This window comes from Salvelinus alpinus, chromosome 23 (genome assembly GCF_045679555.1).
Source record: "Salvelinus alpinus chromosome 23, SLU_Salpinus.1, whole genome shotgun sequence".
Classification (NCBI taxonomy): Eukaryota; Metazoa; Chordata; class Actinopteri; order Salmoniformes; family Salmonidae; genus Salvelinus; species Salvelinus alpinus.
Window position 1 is genome coordinate 4143943 of NC_092108.1, and position 22767 is coordinate 4166709.

Sequence of the window (22767 nt, forward strand, 5' to 3'; positions counted from 1 at the left end):
TCTCTGTTTCAGTTGATCCTAATAACAGTCCTTGTCCACTCTTGGAAGTTTATGTTTTTAGTAGGGATCTTTTAATAAAGCTAGTAGTGATACTGACACTAAACGTAACTGTTTCTCCTCTCTGGCAGGTGTCCTTGTTCAACTATGTATTCATGGCTTGCTGGGCCTTCGCTCTGCCCTTCAGTCAGTTCAGACCCCTAGCCTCCAGTATCTGTACAGTCTGGACCTGTGTTATCATCGTCTGTAAGATGTTGTACCAGCTGGAATCTATACAACCTGCCTCTTACTCCAAGAACTGCTCCATGGTGAGTAGGGCAATTCGGTGGGTAGAAAGTTGGTTGGTTGGTTGGTTGGTGACGGAATGGTTGGTTGGCTGATGAAATGGTTGGTTGGTGGTTGGTTTGTTGATGGAATGCTTGGTTGGTTGGTTGGTTGGTTGGTTGATGGAATGGTTGGTTGATTGATGGAAAGGTTGGTTGGTTGATGAATGGTTTGTTGGTTGGTTGGTTGGTTGGTTGGTTGGTTGGTTAATGGAATGGTTGGTTGATGGAATGGTTGGTTGATGGATGGAATGGTTGGTTGGTTGATGGAATGGTTGGCTGGTTGATAGAATGGTTAGTTGGTTGACAGAATGGTTGGCTGGCTGATAGAATGGTTGGTTGATTGGTTGATGGAATGGTTGGTTGGTTGATAGAATGATTGGTTGATGGAATGGTTGGTTGGTTGGCTGATGGAAAGGTTGGTTGGTGGGTTGGTTGGTTGATGGAATGGTTGGTTGGTTGGTTGGTTGGTTAATGGAATGGTTGGTTGGTTGATGGAAAGGTTGGTTGATGGATGGAATGGTTTGTTGGTTGGTTGGTTGGTTGGTTAATGGAATGGTTGGTTGATGGAAAGGTTGGTTGGTGATGGAATGGTTGTCTGGTTGATAGAATGGTTGGTGGTTGATGGAAAGGTTGGTTGGTTGATGGAATGGTTGGCTGGCTGGCTGGTTGATAGAATGGTTGGCTGGCTGCTATAATGGTTGGTTGGTGATATAATGGTTGGTTGATGATAGAATGGTTGGTTGGTGGTGGTTGATGGAATGGTTGGTTGGCTGATGGAAAGGTTGGTTGGTTGATGGAATGGTTTGTTTGTTGGTTGGTTGGTTGGTTGGTTAATGGAATGGTTGGTTGGTTGATGGAAAGGTTGGTTGGTTGATGGAATGGTGTGTTGGTTGGTTGGTGGTTGGTTAATGGAATGGTTGGTTGGTTGGTTGATGGAAAGGTTGGTTGATTGATGGAATGGTTGGCTGGCTGGTGATAGAATGGTTGGTTGGTTGACAGAATGGTTGGCTGGTGATAGAATGGCTGGTTGGTTGATAGAATGGTTGGTGGTTGGTTGATGAAATGGTTGTTTGGTTGATGGAATGGTTGGCTGGATGATGGAATGGTTGGTTGGAAGTTGGTTGATGGAATGGTTGGTTGGTTGGTTGATGGAATGGTTGTTTGGTTGATGGAATGGTTGGCTGGATGATGGAATGGTTGGTTGGAGGTTGGTTGATGGAATGGTTGGTTGGTTAGTTGATGGAATGGTTGGTTCGCTGGCTGGCTGATGGAAAGGTTGGTTGGTGGAATGGTTGGCTGGCTGGTTGACAGAATGGTTGGCTGGTTGATAGAATGGTTGGTTGATGGAATGGTTGGCTGGTTGATGGAATGGTTGGCTGGTTGATGGAATGGTTGGCTGGTTGATGGAATGGTTGGCTGGTTGATGGAATGGTTGGTTGGTGATGGAATGGTTGGTTGGTGGATGGAATGGTTGTTTGGTTGATGGAATGGTTGGCTGGATGATGGAACGGTTGGTTGGAGGTTGGTTGATGGAATGGTTGGCTGGTTGATGGAATGGTTGGTTGGTGATGGAATGGTTGGTTGGTGGATGGAATGGTTGGTTGGTGATGGAATGGTTGGTTGGTGGGTGGAATGGTTGTTTGGTTGATGGAATGGTTGGCTGGATGATGGAATGGTTGGTTGGAGGTTGGTTGATGGAATGGTTGGCTGGTTGATGGAATGGTTGGTTGGTGATGGAATGGTTGGTTGGTGGATGGAATGGTTGGTTGGTTGATGGAATGGTTGGTTAGTGGATGGAATGTTTGGTTGATGGAATGGTTGGTTGGTTGGTGGTTGGTTGGTGAAGGAATGGTTGGTTGGTTGATGGAATGGTTGGTTGGCTGGCTGATGGAAAGGTTGGTTGGTGGGTTGATGGAATGGTTGAATGGTTGGCTGGTGGATAGAATGGTTGGTTGGTTGGTGATGGAATGGTTGGTTGGTGATGGAATGGTTGTTTGGTTGATGTAATGGTTGGTGGAATGGTTTGTGGAATGGTTGGTTGGCTGATGGAAAGGTTGGTTGGTGGGTTGGTTGATGGAATGGTTGTTTGGATGATGGAATGGTTGGCTGGTTGATGGAATGGTTGGTTGGTGGATGGAATGGTTGGTTGGGTGATGGAATGGTTGGCTGCATGATGGAATGGTTGGTTGGATGATGGAATGGTTGGTTGATGGAATGGTTGGTTGGTGGATGGAATGGTTGGTTGGTTGATGGAGTGGTTGGTTGGTTGGTTAATCGAATGGTTGATTGTTTGTTGGAATGGTTGGTTGGTGGATGGAATGGTTTGTTGGTTGATGGAATGGTTTGTTGGTTGATGGAATGGTTGGTTGGTGGATGGAATGGTTGGTTGGTTGATGGAGTGGTTGGTTGGTTGGTTAATCGAATGGTTGGTTGTTTGTTGGAATGGTTGGTTGGTGGATGGAATGGTTTGTTGGTTAATGGAATGGTTTGTTGGTTAATGGAATGGTTGGTTGGTGATGGAAAGTTTGGTTGGTGGTGGAATGGTATGCTGGTTGGTTGATGGAATGGTTGGTTGGTTGATGGAATGGTTGGTTGGATGGTTGTTTTGTTGGTTGATCAAATGGTCGGTTTGTTGATAGAAAGGTTGGTTGGTGATGGAATGGTTGGCTGGTTGTTTGGTCGGTTGGTTTATGGAATGGTTGGCTGGTGGATAGTTTTTTATTTCTGTTTCTCAATTCTATGCCGAAGCCTTGGCCAAAGATATTTGACTCCTGTTCTGATTCCTCTTCCTCCCCAGCCAATGAACTACACAGAGAAACAGAGAGAGGAAATGAAAGACTCGCTGCTGTACAAGGAGCCAGTAGACCCGTCCAACTGGGTCGGACTCAACAAGTTCAACCCTCTACTGGAGAACCTCAGGGTGAGGAGACACTAACCGATCACGTTTACTTATAAAACAAGACATCTGTGTAGTAGTATAGCATCACTTTGGGACATGCAAACATAGGAAATAGTTCTCAAACAAGATAGAAAACTCATACACTGAGTTTTTCATTAATCTCAGAACCCAGGACATTGGGAGAGACTCACCTTTGATTATCTGCCTGTGAGTCAGGACCAGTCTCTGAGTCAGGGCTAGAAGGACTAGCCTCTGAGTCAGAGCTAGAAGGACCAGTCTATGAGTCGGTGCTAGAAGGACCAGTCTCTGAGTCAAGGCTAGAAGGACCTGTCTCTGAGTCAAGGCTAGAAGGACCGGTCTCTGAGTCAGGGCTAGAAGGACCCGTCTCTGAGTCAAGGCTAGAAGGACCGGTCTCTGAGTCAATGCTAGAAGGACCAGTCTGAGTCAGGGCTAGAAGGACCAGTCTCTGAGTCAAGGCTAGAAGGACCAGTCTCTGAGTCAGGGCTAGAAGGACCAGTCTATGAGTCGGGGCTAGAAAGACCAGTCTCCGAGTCAGGGCTAGAAGGACCGGTCTCTGAGTCAGGGCTAGAAGGACCAGTCTCTGAGTCAGGGCTAGAAGGTCCAGTCTCTGAGTCGGTGCTAGAAGGACCAGTCTCTGATTCAGGGTTAGAAGGACCAATCTCTGAGTCAGGGCTAGAAGGACCAGTCTCTGAATCAAGGCTAGAAGGACCAGTCTCTGAATCAAGTCTAATAGGACCCGTCTGAGTCGGTGCAAGAAGGACCAGTCTCTGAGTCAAGGCTAGAAGGACCAGTCTCTGAGTCAGGGCTAGAAGGACCAGTCTCTGAGTCAGGGCTAGAAGGACCAGTCTGAGTTAGGGATAGAAGGACCTGTCTCTGAATCAAGGCTAGAAGGACCAGTCTCTGAATCAAGGCTAGAAGGACCCGTCTGAGTCGGTGCAAGAAGGACCAGTCTCTGAGTCAAGGCTAGAAGGACCAGTCTGAGTCAGGGCTAGAAGGACCAGTCTCTGAGTCAAGGCTAGAAGGACCAGTCTGAGTCGGTGCTAAAAGGACCAGTCTCTGAATCAAGGCTAGAAGGACCAGTCTGTGAGTCAGGGCTAGAAGGACCAGTCTGTGAGTCAGGGCTAGAAGGACCAGTCTCTGAGTCAAGGCTAGAAGGACCAGTCTGAGTCAGGGCTAGAAGGACCAGTCTCTGAATCAAGGCTAGAAGGACCAGTCTCTGAATCAAGGCTAGAAAGACCCGTCTGAGTCGGTGCTAGAAGGACCAATGTCTGAGTCAGGGCTAGGAGGACCAGTCTCTGAGTCAAGGCTAGAAGGACCAGTCTGAGTCAAGGCTAGAAGGACCAGTCTCTGAATCAAGGCTAGAAGGACCAGTCTCTGAATCAAGGCTAGAAGGACCCGTCTGAGTCGGTGCTAGAAGGACCATTCTGAGTCAGAGCTAGAAGGACCAGTCTCTGAGTCAAGGCTAGAAGGACCAGTCTGAGTCGGTGCTAGAAGGACCAGTCTCTGAGTCAGGGCTAGAAGGACCAGTCTCTGAGTCAGGGCTAGAAGGACCAGTCTCTGAGTCAGGGCTAGAAGGACCAATCTCTGAGTCAGGGGTAGAATGACCAGTCTCTGAGTCGGTGCTAGAAGGACCCGTCTCTGAGTCAAGGCTAGAAGGACCAGTCTCTGAGTCAAGGCTAGAATGACCACTCTGAGTCAGGGCTATACTACACATCTACCTCTATCAACTGAGTCAGTACTGCAAAAATAACAAACAATTTATTTGAAATGTACATCAAAGATCTATTCTGTTGCTTCACTGTTTCTTCCTCGCCTCCTCCTCCAGAACAACCTGCTGATGTTGGCCATGCTGGCGTTTGAGGTGACCATCTACCGTCACCAGCAGTACTACAGACTGAGGAACAAGCTCACCGCACCCGCTGCTCGCATCATCTTCCATGACATCACGCGGCAACACCTCGACAACGGCATCGTCAACTGTGTCAAGTACTTCATCAACTACTTCTTCTACAAGTTCGGGCTGGAGGTAGGTAGAAGCGAATATATTCAGAGAGATCACATGGGACGGAGGAAGGTAGAAACTATTATATTCAGAGATCATTTGGGCTAAACTTCACTCTCTCTCTCTACCTCTTTCTCTCCCTGTTCTAGACGTGCTTCCTACTGGCGGTGAATGTGATTGGCCAGCGTATGGATTTCTATGCTATGCTGCATGCCTTCTCTCTGATAGCCGTGATGTACAGACGGAGAAGGAAAGCTATAGCTGAGATCTGGCCTAAATACTGTTGTTTCCAGGCCTGTATTCTAACCTGGCAGTACTTTGTGTGCATCGGGATACCACCTGCAGCTTGCAAAGGTAGGTGTGTCTGTCTGTGTATGTACACAACATGACCCAAAAAATGTGTACACATGCTTGTCGAACATCTCATTGGAGTTGGTTCTCCCTTTGCTGTTATAACAGCCTCCACTCTTCAGGGAAGGCTTTCCACTAGATGATGGAACATTGCTTCTGTAACAGCCTCCACTCTTCTGGGAAGGCTTTCCACTAGATGTTGGTACATTGCTGCTATAACAGCCTCCACTATTCTGGGAAGGCTTTACACTAGATGATGGAACATTGCTTCTGTAACAGCCTCCACTCTTCTGGGAAGGCTTTCCACTAGATGTTGGTACATTGCTGCTATAACAGCCTCCACTCTTCTGGGAAGGCTTTCCACTAGATGTTGGTACATTGCTGCTATAACAGCCTCCACTCTTCTGGGAAGGCTTTCCACTAGATGATGGAACATTGCTGCTATAACAGCCTCCACTCTTCTGGGAAGGCTTTCCACTAGATGATGGAACATTGCTGCAGGGACTTGCTTCCATTCAGCCACAAGAGCATTAGTGAGGTTGGGCACTGATGTTGGGCGATTAGGCCTGGCTTGCAGTCGGCGTTCCAATTCATCCCAAAGGTGTTTGATCAGGGCTTTGAGGTCAGGGCTCTGTGCAGGCCATTCAAGTTCTTCCACAATGATCTTGACAAACCATTTCTGTATGGACATCGCTTTGTGCACGGGGGCATTGTCATGCTGAAACAGGAAAGAGACTTCCCAAAACTGCTGCCACAATGTTGGAAGCACAGAATCGTCTAGAATGTAATTGTATTCTGTAGCGTTAACATTTTCCTTCACCGTAACTAAGGGATCAATCCCGAACCATGAAAAACAGCCCCAGACCATTATTTCTTCTCTTCCAAACTTTTTTTATTATACCTTTGTTCAACTAGACAGGTCATTTAAGAACAAATTCTTATTTACAATGATGGACTTGGAATAGTGGGTCAACTGCCTTGTTCAGGGGCAGAACAACAGATTTTTACCTTGTCAGCTGGGGGATTCGATCTAGCAAACTTTCAGTTACTAGTCCAACGCTCTAACCACTAGGCTACCTGCTGGTTACTAGTCCAACGCTCTAACCACTAGGCTACCTGCTGGTTACTAGTCCAACGCTCTAACCACTAGGCTACCTGTTGGTTACTAGTCCAACGCTCTAACCACTAGGCTACCTGCTCTAACCACTAGGCTACCTGCTCTAACCACTAGGCTACCTGCTCTAACCACTAGGCTACCTGCTCTAACCACTAGGCTACCTGCTCTAACCACTAGGCTACCTGCTGGTTACTAGTCCAACGCTCTAACCACTAGGCTACCTGCTGGTTACTAGTCCAACGCTCTAACCACTAGGCTACCTGCCGCCAGGTAGACTTTAACTGGCTAAACTGTACACTTGGCTCTATGCATTGGGGCAGGTATCGTTCTCCTGGCATCCGCCAAACCCAGATTCGTCCGTCGGAGTGCCAGATGGTGAAGTGTGATTCATCACTCCAGAGAACGTGTTTCCACTGCTCCAGAGTCCAGTGGTGGCGAGCTTTACACCATTCCAGCCGACGCTTGGCATTGTGCGTGGTGATCTTAGGCTTGTGTGCGGCTGCTCAGTCATAGAAACTAATTTAATGAAGATCCAGACGAACATTTCTTGTGCTGACGTTGTTTCCAGAGGCATTTTGGAACTCGGTAGTGAGTGTTGCAACTGAGGAAAGACGCGCTTTTTACGCGCTTCAGCACTCGACGATCCCGTTCTGTGAGCTTGTGTGGCCTACCACTTCGCGGCTGAGCCGTTGTTGCTCCTAGACGTTTCCACTTCACATTAACTGCACTTACAGTTGACCGGGGGGCAGCTCTAACAGGGCAGAAATTTGACGAACTGACTTGTTGGAAAGGTGGCATCCTATGACGATGCCACACAGTCACTGTGACGGTGCCACGTTGAAAGTCACTGAGCTCTTCAGTACGGACCATTCTACTGCCAGTGTTTGTCTATGTCTGTGTGCTCAATTTTATACACCTATCAGCAACGGGTGTGGCTGAAAAAGCCCGAATCCACTAATTTGAAGGGGTGTCCACATACTGCTGAATAGATAGTGTTTGTTGCATTATATAGTTTACATGTATTTGCCTGTTTAAGTGTGTGAAATGTGTGTGATTTTCTTATATTTTAATATAGTATTTTTTTTAATGTTGTTGCTTTCTACCCCTGCAGACTACCCATGGCGGTTCCCTAACTCTGCAATGGACTCCAACGTCATCAAGTGGCTATATTTCCCAGACTTCCACACCAACCCCAACCCAATCTTTCTCGTCTGTATGTATCATATTGTTCTGTTGGACTATAAAGGGATCAGTGGGGACAGGGTTGATATAATGGGATCGGTATGGACAGGGTTGGTATAATGGGATCGGTATGAACAGGGTTGGTATAATGGGATCGGTATGGACAGGGTTGGTATAATGGGATCGGTATGGACAGGGTTGATATAATGGGATCAGTATGGACAGGGTTGATATAATGGATCAGTATAGACAGGGTTGATATAATGGGATCAGTATGAACAGGGTTGATATAATGGGATCGGTATGGACAGGGTTGATATAATGGGATCAGTATAGACAGGGTTGATATAATGGGATCGGTGTGGACAGGGTTGATATAATGGATCGGTGTGGACAGGGTTGATATAATGGGATCAGTATGGACAGGGTTGATATAATGGATCGGTGGGGACAGGGTTGGTATAATGGGATCGGTATGAACAGGGTTGATATAATGGATCGGTGGGGACAGGGTTTGTATAATGGGATCGGTATGAACAGGGTTGATATAATGGATCGGTGGGGACAGGGTTGGTATAATGGGATCGGTGGGGACAGGGTTGATATAATGGGATCGGTGGGGACAGGGTTGATATAATGGGATCAGTATGGACAGGGTTGATATAATGGGATCAGTGGGGACAGGGTTGATATAATGGATCGGTGTGGACAGGGTTGATATAATGGGATCAGTATGGACAGGGTTGATATAATGGGATCAGTGGGGACAGGGTTGGTATAATGGGATCGGTGGGGACAGGGTTGATATAATGGGATCGGTATAGACAGGGTTGATATAATGGATCGGTGTGGACAGGGTTGATATAATGGGATCGGTGGGGACAGGGTTGGTATAATGGGATCAGTGGGGACAGGGTTGGTATAATGGATCGGTGTGGACAGGATTGGTATAATGGGATCAGTATAGACAGGGTTGATATAATGGATCGGTGTGGACAGGGTTGATATAATGGATCGGTGTGGACAGGGTTGATATAATGGGATCGGTGTGGACAGGGTTGGTATAATGGGATCAGTATAGACAGGGTTGATATAATGGATCGGTGGGGACAGGGTTGATATAATGGGATCAGTGTGGACAGGGTTGGATAGAATTGATTATATTGCCTATCTATCAATTCAATTCAATTCAAGGGGCTTTATTGGCATGGGAAACATGTGTTAACATTGCCAAAGCAAGTGAGGTAGATATTATACAAAAGTGAAATAAACAATACAAATTAACAGTAAACATTACACATACAGAAGTTTCAAAACAATAAAGACATTACAAATGTTATATTATATATATACAGTGTTGTAACAATGTACAAATGGTTAAAGCACACAAGTTAAAATAAATAAGCATAAATATGGGTTGTATTTACAATGGTGTTTGTTCTTCACTGGTTGCCCTTTTCTTGTGGCAACAGGTCACAAATCTTGCTGCTGTGATGGCACACTGTGGAATTTCTCCCAGTAGATATGGGAGTTTATCAAAATTGGATTTGTTTTCAAATTCTTTGTGGATCTGTGTAATCTGTGGGAAATATGTCTCTCTAATATGGTCATACATTGGGCAGGAGGTTAGGAAGTGCAGCTCAGTTTCCACCTCATTTTGTGGGCAGTGAGCACATAGCCTGTCTTCTCTTGAGAGCCATGTCTGCCTACGGCGGCCTTTCTCAATAGCAAGGCTATGCTCACTGAGTCTGTACATAGTCAAAGCTTTCCTTAAGTTTGGGTCAGTCACAGTGGTCAGGTATTCTGCCACTGTGTACTCTCTGTTTAGGGCCAAATAGCATTCTAGTTTGCTCTGTTTTTTTGTTAATTCTTTCCAATGTGTCAAGTAATTATCTTTTTGTTTTCTCATGATTTGGTTGGGTCTAATTGTGCTGTTGTCCTGGGGCTCTGTGGGGTGTGTTTGTGTTTGTGAACAGAGCCCTAGGACCAGCTTGCTTAGGGGACTCTTCTCCAGGTTCATCTCTCTGTAGGTGATGGCTTTGTTATGGAAGGTTTGGGAATCGCTTCCTTTTAGGTGGTTGTAGAATTTAACGGCTCTTTTCTGGATTTTGATAATTAGTGGGTATCGGCCTAATTCTGCTCTGCATGCATTATTTGGTGTTCTACGTTGTACACGGAGGATATTTTTGCAGAATTCTGCATGCAGAGTCTCAATTTGGTGTTTGTCCCATTTTGTGAAATCTTGGTTGGTGAGCGGACCCCAGACCTCACAACCATAAAGGGCAATGGGCTCTATGACTGATTCAAGTATTTTTAGCCAGATCCTAATTGGTATGTTGAAATTTATGTTCCTTTTGATGGCATAGAATGCCCTTCTTGGCTTGTCTCTCAGATCGTTCACAGCTTTGTGGAAGTTACCTGTGGCGCTGATGTTTAGGCCGAGGTATGTATAGTTTTTTGTGTGCTCTAGGGCAACAGTGTCTAGATGGAATTTGTGGTCCTGGCGACTGGACCTTTTTTGGAACACCATTATTTTGGTCTTACTGAGATTTACTGTCAGGGCCCAGGTCTGACAGAATCTGTGCAGAAGATCTAGGTGCTGCTGTAGGCCCTCCTTGGTTGGTGACAGAAGCACCAGATCATCAGCAAACAGTAGACATTTGACTTCAGAGTCTAGTAGGGTGAGGCCGGGTGCTGCAGACTGTTCTAGTGCCCTCGCCAATTCGTTGATATATATGTTGAAGAGGGTGGGGCTTAAGCTGCATCCCTGTCTCACCCCACGACCCTGTGTGAAGAAATGTGTGTGTTTTTTGCCAATTTTAACCGCACACTTGTTGTTTGTGTACATGGATTTTATAATGTCGTATGTTTTACCCCCAACACCACTTTCCATCAATTTGTATAGCAGACCCTCATGCCAAATTGAGTCGAAGGCTTTTTTGAAGTCAACAAAGCATGAGAAGACTTTGCCTTTGTTTTGGTTTGTTTGGTTGTCAATTAGGGTGTGTAGGGTGAATACATGGTCTGTTGTACGGTAATTTGGTAAAAGGCCAATTTGACATTTGCTCAGTACATTGTTTTCATTGAGGAAATGTACGAGTCTGCTGTTAATGATAATGCAGAGTATTTTCCCAAGGTTACTGTTGACGCATATTCCACGGTAGTTATTGGGGTCAAATTTGTCTCCACTTTTGTGGATTGGGGTGATCAGTCCTTGGTTCCAAATATTGGGGAAGATGCCAGAGCTAAGGACGATGTTAAAGAGTTTTAGTATAGCCAATTGGAATTTGTTGTCTGTATATTTGATCATTTCATTAAGGATACCATCAACACCACAGGCCTTTTTGGGTTGGAGGGTTTTTATTTTGTCCTGTAACTCGTTCAAGGTAATTGGAGAATCCAGTGGGTTCTGGTAGTCTTTAATAGTTGATTCTAGGATTTGTATTTGATCATGTATATGTTTTTGCTCTTTATTCTTTGTTATAGAGCCAAAAAGATTGGAGAAGTGGTTTACCCATACATCTCCATTTTGGATAGATAATTCTTCGTGTTGTTGTTTGTTTAGTGTTTTCCAATTTTCCCAGAAGTGGTTAGAGTCTATGGATTCTTCAATTACATTGAGCTGATTTCTGACGTGCTGTTCCTTCTTTTTCCGTAGTGTATTTCTGTATTGTTTTAGTGATTCACCATAGTGAAGGCGTAGACTCAGGTTTTCCGGGTCTCTATGTTTTTGGTTGGACAGGTTTCTCAATTTATTTCTTAGATTTTTGCATTCTTCATCAAACCATTTGTCATTGTTGTTCATTTTCTTTGGTTTTCTATTTGAGATTTTTAGATTTGACAGGGAAGCTGAGAGGTCAAATATACTGTTAAGATTTTCTACTGCCAAGTTTACACCTTCACTATTGCAGTGGAACGTTTTACCCAGGAAGTTGTCTAAAAGGGATTGAATTTGCTGTTGTCTAATTGTGTTTTGGTAGGTTTCCAAACTGCATTCCTTCCATCTATAGCATTTCTTAATGTTACTCAGTTCCTTTGGCTTTGATGCCTCATGATTGAGTATTGCTCTGTTCAAGTAGACTGTGATTTTGCTGTGGTCTGATAGGGGTGTCAGTGGGCTGACTGTGAACGCTCTGAGAGACTCTGGGTTGAGGTCAGTGATAAAGTAGTCTACAGTGCTACTGCCAAGAGATGAGCTATAGGTGAACCTACCATAGGAGTCCCCTCGAAGCCTACCATTGACTATGTACATACCCAGCGTGCGACAGAGCTGCAGGAGTTGTGACCCGTTTTTGTTGGTTATGTTGTCATAGTTGTGCCTAGGGGGGCATATGGGGGAGGGAATGCTGTCACCTGCAGGCAGGTGTTTGTCCCCCTGTGTGCTGAGGGTGTCAGGTTCTTGTCCAGTTCTGGCATTTAGGTCGCCACAGACTAATACATGTCCCTGGGCCTGGAAATGATTGATTTCCTCCTTCAGGATGGAGAAGCTGTCTTCATTAAAGTATGGGGATTCTAGTGGGGGGATATAGGTAGCACACAGGAGGACATTTTTCTCTGTTAAGATAATTTCCTTTTGAATTTCTAGCCAAATGTAAAATGTTCCTGTTTTGATTAATTTAATGGAGTGAGTTAGGTCTGCTCTATACCAAATTAGCATTCCCCCTGAGTCCCTTCCCTGTTTCACACCTGGTAGTTTGGTGGATGGGACTACCAGCTCTCTGTAACCTAGAGGGCAACCAGTGGGTCCGTCTCCTCTGTACCAGGTTTCTTGCAGGATGACAATGTCTGCATTACCGATTTCTTTGGTGAAGTCCGGGTTCCTGCTCTTTAGGCCAAAGGCAGATGACCTCAGGCCTTGGATATTCCAGGATGATATAGTGAAGGCTTTTTGTTCCATAAAGTGTCCAATGTTGTTGGTCGTGGTTTGGCCTCAGGCCAGTAAGTGTGAGCAGAGCCTGCTGAGCATCTGGTACATGCCGTTGGCTTGGGCGAGTGTAAGAGTGGGGGTTGGGCTTGTTTGCCCGCTCACTACCTGGGCGTATGTGTGACTTCCATGTTGATGCCCTCTCTGCGGGGGTGGGGTGCATGGGGTGGGCAGGAGTGGCATAGGTCTGATCTGAGGGGGCCTAAATTGGGTGTGGGCATGGTTGATGTGGGGGGGTGTTGATTGGTTGGGGTGGGGGTGTGTCTGGGGGTGCTGTGGTCTGGATGTAGGTCCTCTTGGCGTGGGTCCTCTATGTGTAGGTCCAGGGTGGGGTGCTGAAGGTCTTGGAGGGTGTCTCGCTGGTCTGGGTGGGGTGTCTATTGATCTGTTGCTCCTGTGTGAAGTGTTGGGGCTGCGTTTGAGAGCGATGTCCTTTAGAGTCCGGGCAAAGGTGGGCACTGCTGCCTTGTAGAGGTGGACCTGGTCATAGAGGCTGTCCAGGGTGGAGTGGTGGGCCAGGAAAACATTTGGTTTTGAGGCACAGTCACGGGAGATGCTTGCGTTTACCCGCTGTATTGTAGCAGGGTGGAAGTCTTTTCGTGGTAGCAGGGTGGAGATAACCACTTGTGCATTGGGGAAAGTAGAAGAAGCTTTTTCAATCACTCCCTTCAGTGCTGTGGCCACCCTTTCCTGCTGTGCTCTCAGGTCGTTTGTGCCTGTGTGTATTATTATGTGGCTAGGTGAGCCTAGTTTGTCCTCAGACAGAAGGTCTAGGGCGCACTGGGTGTTTGGACACCAGAGTTTAGATACACTGTGTTTGGGAAAAAGTTTTTTTTCTTCTATAAATTTCCCATTTGAGTCCATAAGGAGAAAAATCTGTGTCTTGTGTTTGTCCTCAGTGGGTGTGGGGGGGTTGTCAGGAGGGCTATCAGGGTGGCTGACAGGGGGGGTGCTCAGGGGGGGTGAGAGCTGCTGGGCTTGGGGTTTTTCTTTTGTCTGTTCTGCTGTGATGTTGACTCTATGGTCAGGGTCTGGTGTGGACTGTTCTGCTGTGGTGTCGAGACTTTTGTCGGGTGATGAGGTGGGCTGTTCTGCTGGCTTCTCTGTGGGGATGGCCACCTCCCTAGTGGGTTGTTCTCTGTCACATGCCATCCCCCTCAACCTCTCCTCCAGCAGTCTGATCCTCTCCTCCATCCCCCTCTCCCTCTCCTCCAGCAGTCTGATCCTCTCCTCTAGTGCTCTGTTCTGCTCCTGCTCCTGCTTCTGCTCTTTCTCCAGTTGAAGTTGTCTCTTAACTGTCCAGAGTCCAGATGTGTCTCTCTCCACCTCCAGCTCTCCTGGTCTGGTTAAGGGGGTGTTGTTGTGCTGGACTGTTGTCTGGGTCTGTGCTGACTGGAGTGTAATCACCTGCTGTTCCAGCTCAACCTGCCTTACCTCCAGCTGGGTGAATTTATCCTTCATTTCAATGAGGGAGAAGTGCTCTGTACTGGGAGGTTGACTGTCTGCTGAGGGTTGCTCGTCTGTGGGGTTATATGATGAAGAGTTTTGGTCTGACCCGCTTGGGGTGGGGGTATCTTTATCAAGGGAGAGCTTCTCCTGCTGGGCTAATTCTTTGATTAGGTGAAAGTCCAGCTGAAACTGTTTGGGGTTGCCCTGTACCAATACTGTTCCAGACTTATATAGATTTATGTTAGCTGACTCAGAGTCCTCGTTGTCAAGTATCCTGAGTTTCCACCCCTCGTTAACCCCCCCTCTCTTAACAGAGGGGTAGTGTGCTAATATAGCACTGTGCCATGCCAGGGGATGGTTTGTGTGGAAGATAAGGTTGCTGATGTTCCCATTTTTGTAATAGTCAGCAAAAAGTGTCTCTTGATTTTCCATAAGGAGCTTCATTTTGTGCTCTTTTCTTGCCTTGTCATTCTTTACACTCCCAGGGTACTGTATTTTAATTACCTCTGAACAGCAGGAGGGAGCCTCTAAGGCCTCTCCATTTGGTTGGGGTAGACTATTCGACTCTCCTGCCATTGTTGGGCTAATGGTCTTTGACACCTCTCACTTGACACGTCAGTGCTAGTTGAAGCTGTATCAAGCTTGGCAATTATGTTTCATTCAATGCTTATAAAGTAATGTCATGTATTTTTCTTCTTGGCTTTTGGCAATAGAATATAGTTTCAGACTAAACATTACTCACTCAGTTCCAGGTTGGGTGGTGTTTTCAGGTTACTGTTGTTTTCCAGAGAATTTGCTGTGTAATAATCCTTGGTAGTTGTGAATCTTTCAGGTGATTCCGTAATTCCGTCCAAAATCAGGTTGTAGGTTTTGAGTTTTGATTTGAATTTAGGGTTATGTTGTAGAGGGTAGCATCCTGTATGTGTTCCTGACAAAAAATCCAAGTTTAACTAACTCTAAATCTATATTTTTTAAAGAAAATGCTGAAAAATGCAGGAGCTCATCTGATCATGACCTCTATCTCTCTATCTCTCTATCTCTATCTCTCTATCTACCTCTCTATCTCTCTCTCTATCTCTCTATCTCTATCTACATTTTTGATTTAATACTAGTTTGATATGTAGCTAAAATCTGCTTTTCTAAGTTCTCTCCTTCCTACCTCCTCTCCTTCCTACCTCCTCTCCTCTGTCCTCCTCTCCTCTCTCCTCCTTCTCTCCTCTCCTCCTCTCCTTCCTACCTCCTCTCCTCTCTCCTCCTCTCTTCTCTCCTCCTCTCTTCCTCTCCTCTCTCCTCCTCTCCTCCTCTCCTCTCTCCTCCTCTCTTCATCTCGTCTCTAGATGACTTCATGCTCCTCCTCTGCGCCTCACTCCAGGGGAGTATATTTGATGAGGAGAACAAGGCAGCCGTCCGTCTCATGGCCGGAGACAACGTGGAGATCTGTAGAGACCTCGACGCAGCCTCCTTCAGCGTTCACAACCCTGTGCCCGACTTCATACACTGCAGGTAGGTCGACCTGTAACCATTAGAAACAGCATACCCGTACATACAGTATGTCTAGTTACTGTGTTTCTAAAAGGTTTAGTGAGCCACTGAAGTAGCAACCGGAGGCTCTCCACCTAGATTGCACGGGTCAGCAAGTGAGAAAGGGCGATTGGGGTAGACAGATGGGGATAGAGAGAGGGGGGGGGGGGGGGGTAAGAGGCCATTCTGTTGCTGTTCATTCTCATCGATCTAACGTTCCACTGTTTTGATGCTCAGAGTGGAGAACTGTTTCATTATGGCACTCTGTGTCCATCAACAGCAATAGTGAAGAGAACACACATCTTTATACCAGCCTGCTGTAACTGCAGGCCAAATGCTACCCTATTCCCTATATAGTGCACAACTTTTGGGCTCTTGTCAAAAGTAGTGCACTATGTATGGGATATATTGCAATTTGGAACTCGGCCCCCTCAACCCTTATTCCCCGGCACTTATTCTCTGTTTTTTCCACGTATCACATTACGGATATGGAGGTAGAGAGAAATCCATAAACCACAAAACACTCTGTCCAATCAGTGTCTGTCACTCCGGCTCTCTCTCTCCCTCTCTCTCTCTCTCGCTTTCTCTGTCTGTCTCTCTATCTCTCTCTCTCTCTCTCTCTTTCTCTCTCTCTCTCTCTCTCTCTCTCTCTCTCTCTCTCTCTCTCTCTCTCTCTCTCTCTCTCTCTCTCTCTCTCTCTCTCTCTCTCTCTCTCTCTCTCTCTCTCTCTCTCTCTCTCTCTCTCTCTCTCTCTCTCTGTCTGTCTGTCTGTCTGTCTGTCTGTCTGTCTGTCTGTCTGTCTGTCTGTCTGTCTGTCTGTCTGTCTGTCTGTCTGTCTCTCTCTCTCTTTCTCTGTCTCTCTCTCTATCTCTCTCTCTCTCTCTTTCTCTGTCTGTCTCTCTCTCTCTCTCTTCGACTCAGACTCTTTCGTCTGGTACTCTGTTTAACTTAATAATAGCCTTCAATGTACGGAAAAGTACATACTTTTTTTCCCTTCTTGATGTGATTGAGTTTGATGGAGGACCACAGTCATCTATCTATCTATCTATCTATCTATCTATCTATCTATCTATCTATCTATCTATTCAATTCAATTCAAGGGGCTTTATTGGCATGGGAAACATGTGTTAACATTGCCAAAGCAAGTGAGGTAGATAATATACAAAAGTGAAATAAACAATAAAAATTAACAGTAAACATTACACATACAGAAGTTTCAAAACAATAAAGACATTACAAATGTCATATTATATATATACAGTGTTGTAACAATGTACAAATGGTTAAAGCACACAAGTTAAAATAAATAAACATAAATATGGGTTGTATTTACAATGGTGTTTGTTCTTCACTGGTTGCCCTTTTCTTGTGGCAACAGGTCACAAATCTTGCTGCTGTGATGGCACACTGTGGAATTTCACCCAGTAGATATGGGAGTTTATCAAAATTGGATTTGTTTTCGAATTCTTTGTGGATCTGTGTAATCTGAGGGAAATATGTCTCTCTAATATGGTCATACATTGGGCAGGAGGTTAGGAAGTGCAGCTCAGTTTCCACCTCATTTTGTGGGCAGTGAGCACATAGCCTGTCTTCTCTTGAGAGCCATGTCTGCCTACGGCGGCCTTTCTCAATAGCAAGGCTATGATCACTGAGTCTGTATGTCACGATCGTGTGGAGGAGAGACGGACCAAAACGCAGCATGAGGAAAATAAGCCATCTTCTTTTAATAAATGAACGAAGATGAACATGAAACGAAAACACTATACAAACAAACAAAAAACAACAAATGATCGTGAAGCTAAATAACGCAAGTGCCCAGACAAGCAACAAACGTTAAACAAGACAACTACCCACAAAAGCCTACTGCCTATGGCTACCTTAAATATGGCTCCCAATCAGAGACAAATGAATGACAGCTGTCTCTGATTGAGACCCAATCTAGGCAGCCATAGACATAACTAGACAACCTCACAATTATCTATCCCATACACAAACAACACCCATAGACTAACCAAAACACACACAACATACAATGCCCACCCCAACTCACGCCCTGACCAACTAAACAATAATCAAAATAACATAAAAATAGGTCAGGAACGTGACACTGTACATAGTCAAAGCGTTCCTTAAGTTTGGGTCAGTCACAGTGGTCAGGTATTCTGCCACTGTGTACTCTCTGTTTAGGGCCAAATAGCATTCTAGTTTGCTCTGTTTTTTTGTTAATTCTTTCCAATGTGTCAAGTAATTATCTTTTTGTTTTCTCATGATTTGGTTGGGTCTAATTGTGCTGTTGTCCTGGGGCTCTGTGGGGTGTGTTTGTGTTTGTGAACAGAGCCCTAGGACCAGCTTGCTTAGGGGACTCTTCTATCTATCTATCTATCTATCTATCTATCTATCTATCTATCTATCTATCTATCTATCTATCTATCTATCTATCTATCTATCTATATGTCTGTCTGTCTGTCTGTCTGTCTGTCTGTCTGTCTGTCTGTCTGTCTGTCTGTCTGTCTGTCTGTCTGTCTGTCTGTCTGTCTGTCTGTCTGTCTGTCTGTCTGTCTGTCTGTCTGTCTGTCTGTCTGTCTGTCTGTCTGTCTGTCTGTCTGTCTGTCTGTCTGTCTGTCTGTCTGTCTGTCTGTCTGTCTGTCTGTCTGTCTGTCTGTCTGTCTGTCTGTCTGTCTGTCTACTCATATTGCCATTTGGGATGCAGATACACTGAACACAACATGTAAACACAACATGTAAACAAAACATGTAAACAAAACATGTAAACACAACATGTAAACACAACATGTAAACACAACATGTAAACAAAACATGTAAACACAACATGCAAAGTGTAGGTGTCATGTTTCATGAGCTGAAATAAAAGATCCCAGCAATTTGTCATGCGCACAAAAAGCTTATTCCTCTCAAATGTTGTGCACAAATTTGTTTACATCCCTGTTAGTGAGCAGTTCTCCTTTGCCAAGATAATCCATCCACCTGACAGGTGTGGGTTATCAAGAAGCTGATTAAACAGCACGATCATAACACAGGTGCACCTTGTGCTGGGGACAATAAAAGGCCACTCTAAATGTGCAGTTTTGTCACACAACACAATGCCACAGATGTCTCAAGTTTTGAGTGAGCGTGCAATTGGCATGCTGACTACATGAATGTCCACCAGAGCTGTTGCCAGAGAAGTGAATGTTCAGTTCTCTCACATAAGCCGCCAACTCAAACGGGGCGGCAGCGTAGCCTAGTGGTTAGAGCGTTGGGCTAGTAACCGAAAGGTTGCAAGATCGAATTCCCGAGCTGACAAGGTACAAATCTGTCGTTCTGCCCCTGAACAAGGCAGTTAACCCACTGTTCCTAGGCCGTCATTGAAAATAAGAATTTGTTCTTAACTAACTTGCCTCGTTAAATAAAGGTAAAAAAAAAAAAATCATTTTAGAGAATTTGGTATTGCGTCCAACCGGCCTCACAACCGCAGGCCATGCCAGCCCAGGACCTCCACTTCTTCACCTGAGGGAATCGTCTGAGACCAGCCACCCGGACAGCTGATGAAATTGAGGATTATTTCTGTCATAAAGCCCTTTTTCGGGAAAAAAACTCATTCTGATTGGCTGTGCCCCTGCCCAGTCATGTGAAATCCATAGATTAGGGGTTAATTTATTTATTTTAATTGACTGATTTCCATACATGAACTGTAACTCAGTAAAATCTTTGAAATTGTTGCATGTTGCATTTAGATTTTTGTTCAGTGTATTTGAGTTTAGTTCCTTTTATACACCATGCTTTTAGCAGACTCTACTTTAGTACTATACACTCTCTCATATACTGTACAGTAGAGTACATACCTGAACATACCTGAACTGGATCGAGTTATCACAAGGCTCTCTCTCTCTCTCTCTCTCTCTCTCTCTCTCTCTCTCTCTCTCTCTCTTTCTCTCTTTCTCTCTTTCTCTCTTTCTCTCTCTCTCTCTCTCTCTCTCTCTCTCTCTCTCTCTCTCTCTCTCTCTCTCTCTCTCTCTCTCTCTCTTTCTCTCTTTCTCTCTTTCTCCCTTTCTCCCTTTCTCCCTTTCTCTCTTTCTCTCTTTCTCTCTTTCTCAATCTCTCTCTCTCTCTCTCTCTCTCTCTCTCTCTCTCTCTCTCTCTCTCTCTCTCTCTCTCTCTCTCTCTCTCTCTCTTTCTCTCTCTCTCTTTCTCTCTTTCTCCCTTTCTCCCTTTCTCCCTTTCTCTCTTTCTCTCTTTCTCTCTTTCTCTCTTTCTCAATCTCTCTCTTTCTCTCTTTCTCTCTTTCTCTCTTTCTCCCTTTCTCCCTTTCTCTCTTTCTCTCTTTCTCTCTTTCTCAATCTCTCTCTCTCTCTCTCTCTCTCTCTCTCTCTCTCTCTCTCTCTCTCTCTCTCTCTCTCTCTCTCTCTCTCTCTCTCTCTCTTTCTCTCTTTCTCTCTTTCTCCCTTTCTCTCTTTCTCAATCTCTCTCTTTCTCTCTTTCTCTCTTTCTCTCTTTCTCCCTTTCTCTCTTTCTCCCTTTCTCCCTTTCTCTCTTTCTCTCTTTCTCTCTTTCTCTCTTTCTCAATCTCTCTCTTTCTCTCTTTCTCTCTTTCTCTCTTTCTCCCTTTCTCCCTTTCTCTCTTTCTCTCTTTCTCTCTTTCTCTCTTTCTCAATCTCTCTCTCTCTCTCTCTCTCTCTCTCTCTCTCTCTCTCTCTCTCTCTCTCTCTCTCTCTCTCTCTTTCTCCCTTTCTCCCTTTCTCTCTTTCTCTCTTTCTCTCTTTCTCTCTTTCTCTCTTTCTCAATCTCTCTCTTTCTCTCTTTCTCTCTTTCTCCCTTTCTCTCTTTCTCTCTTTCTCTCTTTCTCTCTTTCTCACTTTCTCTTTCTCTCTCTCTTTCTCTCTCTCTCTCTCTCTCTCTCTCTCTCTCTCTCTCTCTCTCAGTAGAGTACATACCTGTCCACTCCATATATTATATTATCAACCGTAATTTCCATTTATTGATCGATCACAATCAGACTCTTACTGTAAGCCTCACCGTTATTGATCTAGTTCAAATGATGTGATTGATGGATGTATTTACAGATTATATTACAGAACAACCACAAACATTGTTTAGATTTTTCCTGTGCACTCAACATGATGCTTTTTCCTACTGTAGCTCAATGACCTAAAGATATATCTTATATGATTACAGACAAGGGGTTTTCCCATTTAGGTAAAGTGGTCAGGGAAAAGGGGATGAGGTTTGAACCTGGGTCTGTGCATTACACTGAGCTAAAGACTTGAACACATTGAACACATTAAACACGTTGAACACATTGAACACATTGAACACGTTGAACACATTGGACACGTTGAACACATTGGACACGTTGAACACATTGAACACGTTGAACACATGAAACACATGAAAAAATTGAACACGTTGGACACATTAAACACATTGAACACGTTGAACACATTGGACACGTTGAACACATTAAACACATTGAACACGTTGAACACATTAAACACATTGAACACGTTGAACACATTGAACACATTGGACACATTAAACACATTGAACACGTTGAACACATTAAACACATTGAACACGTTGAACACATTAAACACATTGAACACGTTGAACACATTGAACACATTGGACACATTAAACACATTGAACACGTTGAACACATTAAACACATTGAACACATTGAACACGTTGGACACATTAAACACATTAAACACATTGAACACGTTGAACACATTAAACACATTGAACACATTAAACACATTGAACACGTTGAACACATTGGACACATTAAACACATTGAACACATTGAACACGTTGAACACATTGGACACATTAAACACATTGAACACGTTGAACACATTAAACACATTGAACACATTGAACACATTAAACACATTGAACACATTGAACACGTTGAACACATTAAACACATTGAACACGTTGAATACATTGAACACATTAAACACATTGAACACATTGAACACGTTGAACACATTAAACACATTGAACACGTTGAATACATTGAACACATTGAACACGTTGAACACATTAAACACATTGAACACGTTGGACACATTAAACACATTGAACACGTTGAACACATTAAACACATTGAACACATTGAACACGTTGAACACATTAAACACATTGAACACATTGAACACGTTGAACACATTAAACACATTGAACACGTTGAATACATTGAACACATTGAACACGTTGAACACGTTGAACTTGGCCCTTCACTTTTTCCCCTTCTCTCCGGTCCTTTTACCAGATCCTACCTGGACATGCTGAAGGTGATCATGTTCAGCTACCTGTTCTGGTTCGTCCTCACCATCATCTTCATCACCGGCACCACGCGTATCAGCCTCTTCTGTTTGGGCTACCTGGTGGGATGCTTCTACTTCCTGCTGTTCGGCGGGGAGCTGCTGCTCAAGCCAATCAAAAAGATCCTACACTACTGGGACTTCCTGATCGCCTATAACGTGTTTGTGATCACCATGAAGAATATCCTGTCTGTGAGTAGGACCATGGTTATGAGCAGCTTATAGAGGGTTTATATAGCATTCTTAAGTGTTCATAAGCACTACATACTGTGGATGCTTTACAATCATACGCAAAGTCATGTTACATAAAGGGGTCCTTCCATCCGGTGTTTGATCTGATTCACCCTGTAGATCTGATTCACCCTGTAGATCTGATTCACCCTGTAGATCTGATTCACCCTGTAGATCTGATTCACCCTGTAGATCTGATTCACCCTGTAGTTCTGATTCATCCTGTAGTTCTGATTCACCCTGTAGATCTGATTCACCCTGTAGATCTGATTCACCCTGTAGTTCTGATTCATCCTGTAGATCTGATTCACCCTGTAGATCTGATTCACCCTGTAGATCTGATTCACCCTGTAGTTCTGATTCATCCTGTAGATCTGATTCACCCTGTAGTTCTGATTCACCCTGTAGTTCTGATTCACCCTGT

The 22767-nt window shown here is 44.7% G+C and overlaps 1 protein-coding gene across 1 annotated transcript in view; it reads left to right on the forward strand.

Moving 5' to 3' along the window:
- Nucleotides 1-22767, forward strand: part of LOC139550094 (piezo-type mechanosensitive ion channel component 2) — a 224814-nt gene that overhangs the window by 143353 nt on the left and 58694 nt on the right. Inside the window, exons 23-29 of the mRNA XM_071360724.1 lie at nt 129-305; nt 3121-3243; nt 5069-5269; nt 5395-5599; nt 7825-7926; nt 15606-15771; nt 22061-22304. Of these exons, the coding sequence (XP_071216825.1) occupies nt 129-305; nt 3121-3243; nt 5069-5269; nt 5395-5599; nt 7825-7926; nt 15606-15771; nt 22061-22304 (1218 nt within the window). The remainder of the gene's footprint in view (nt 1-128; nt 306-3120; nt 3244-5068; nt 5270-5394; nt 5600-7824; nt 7927-15605; nt 15772-22060; nt 22305-22767) is intronic.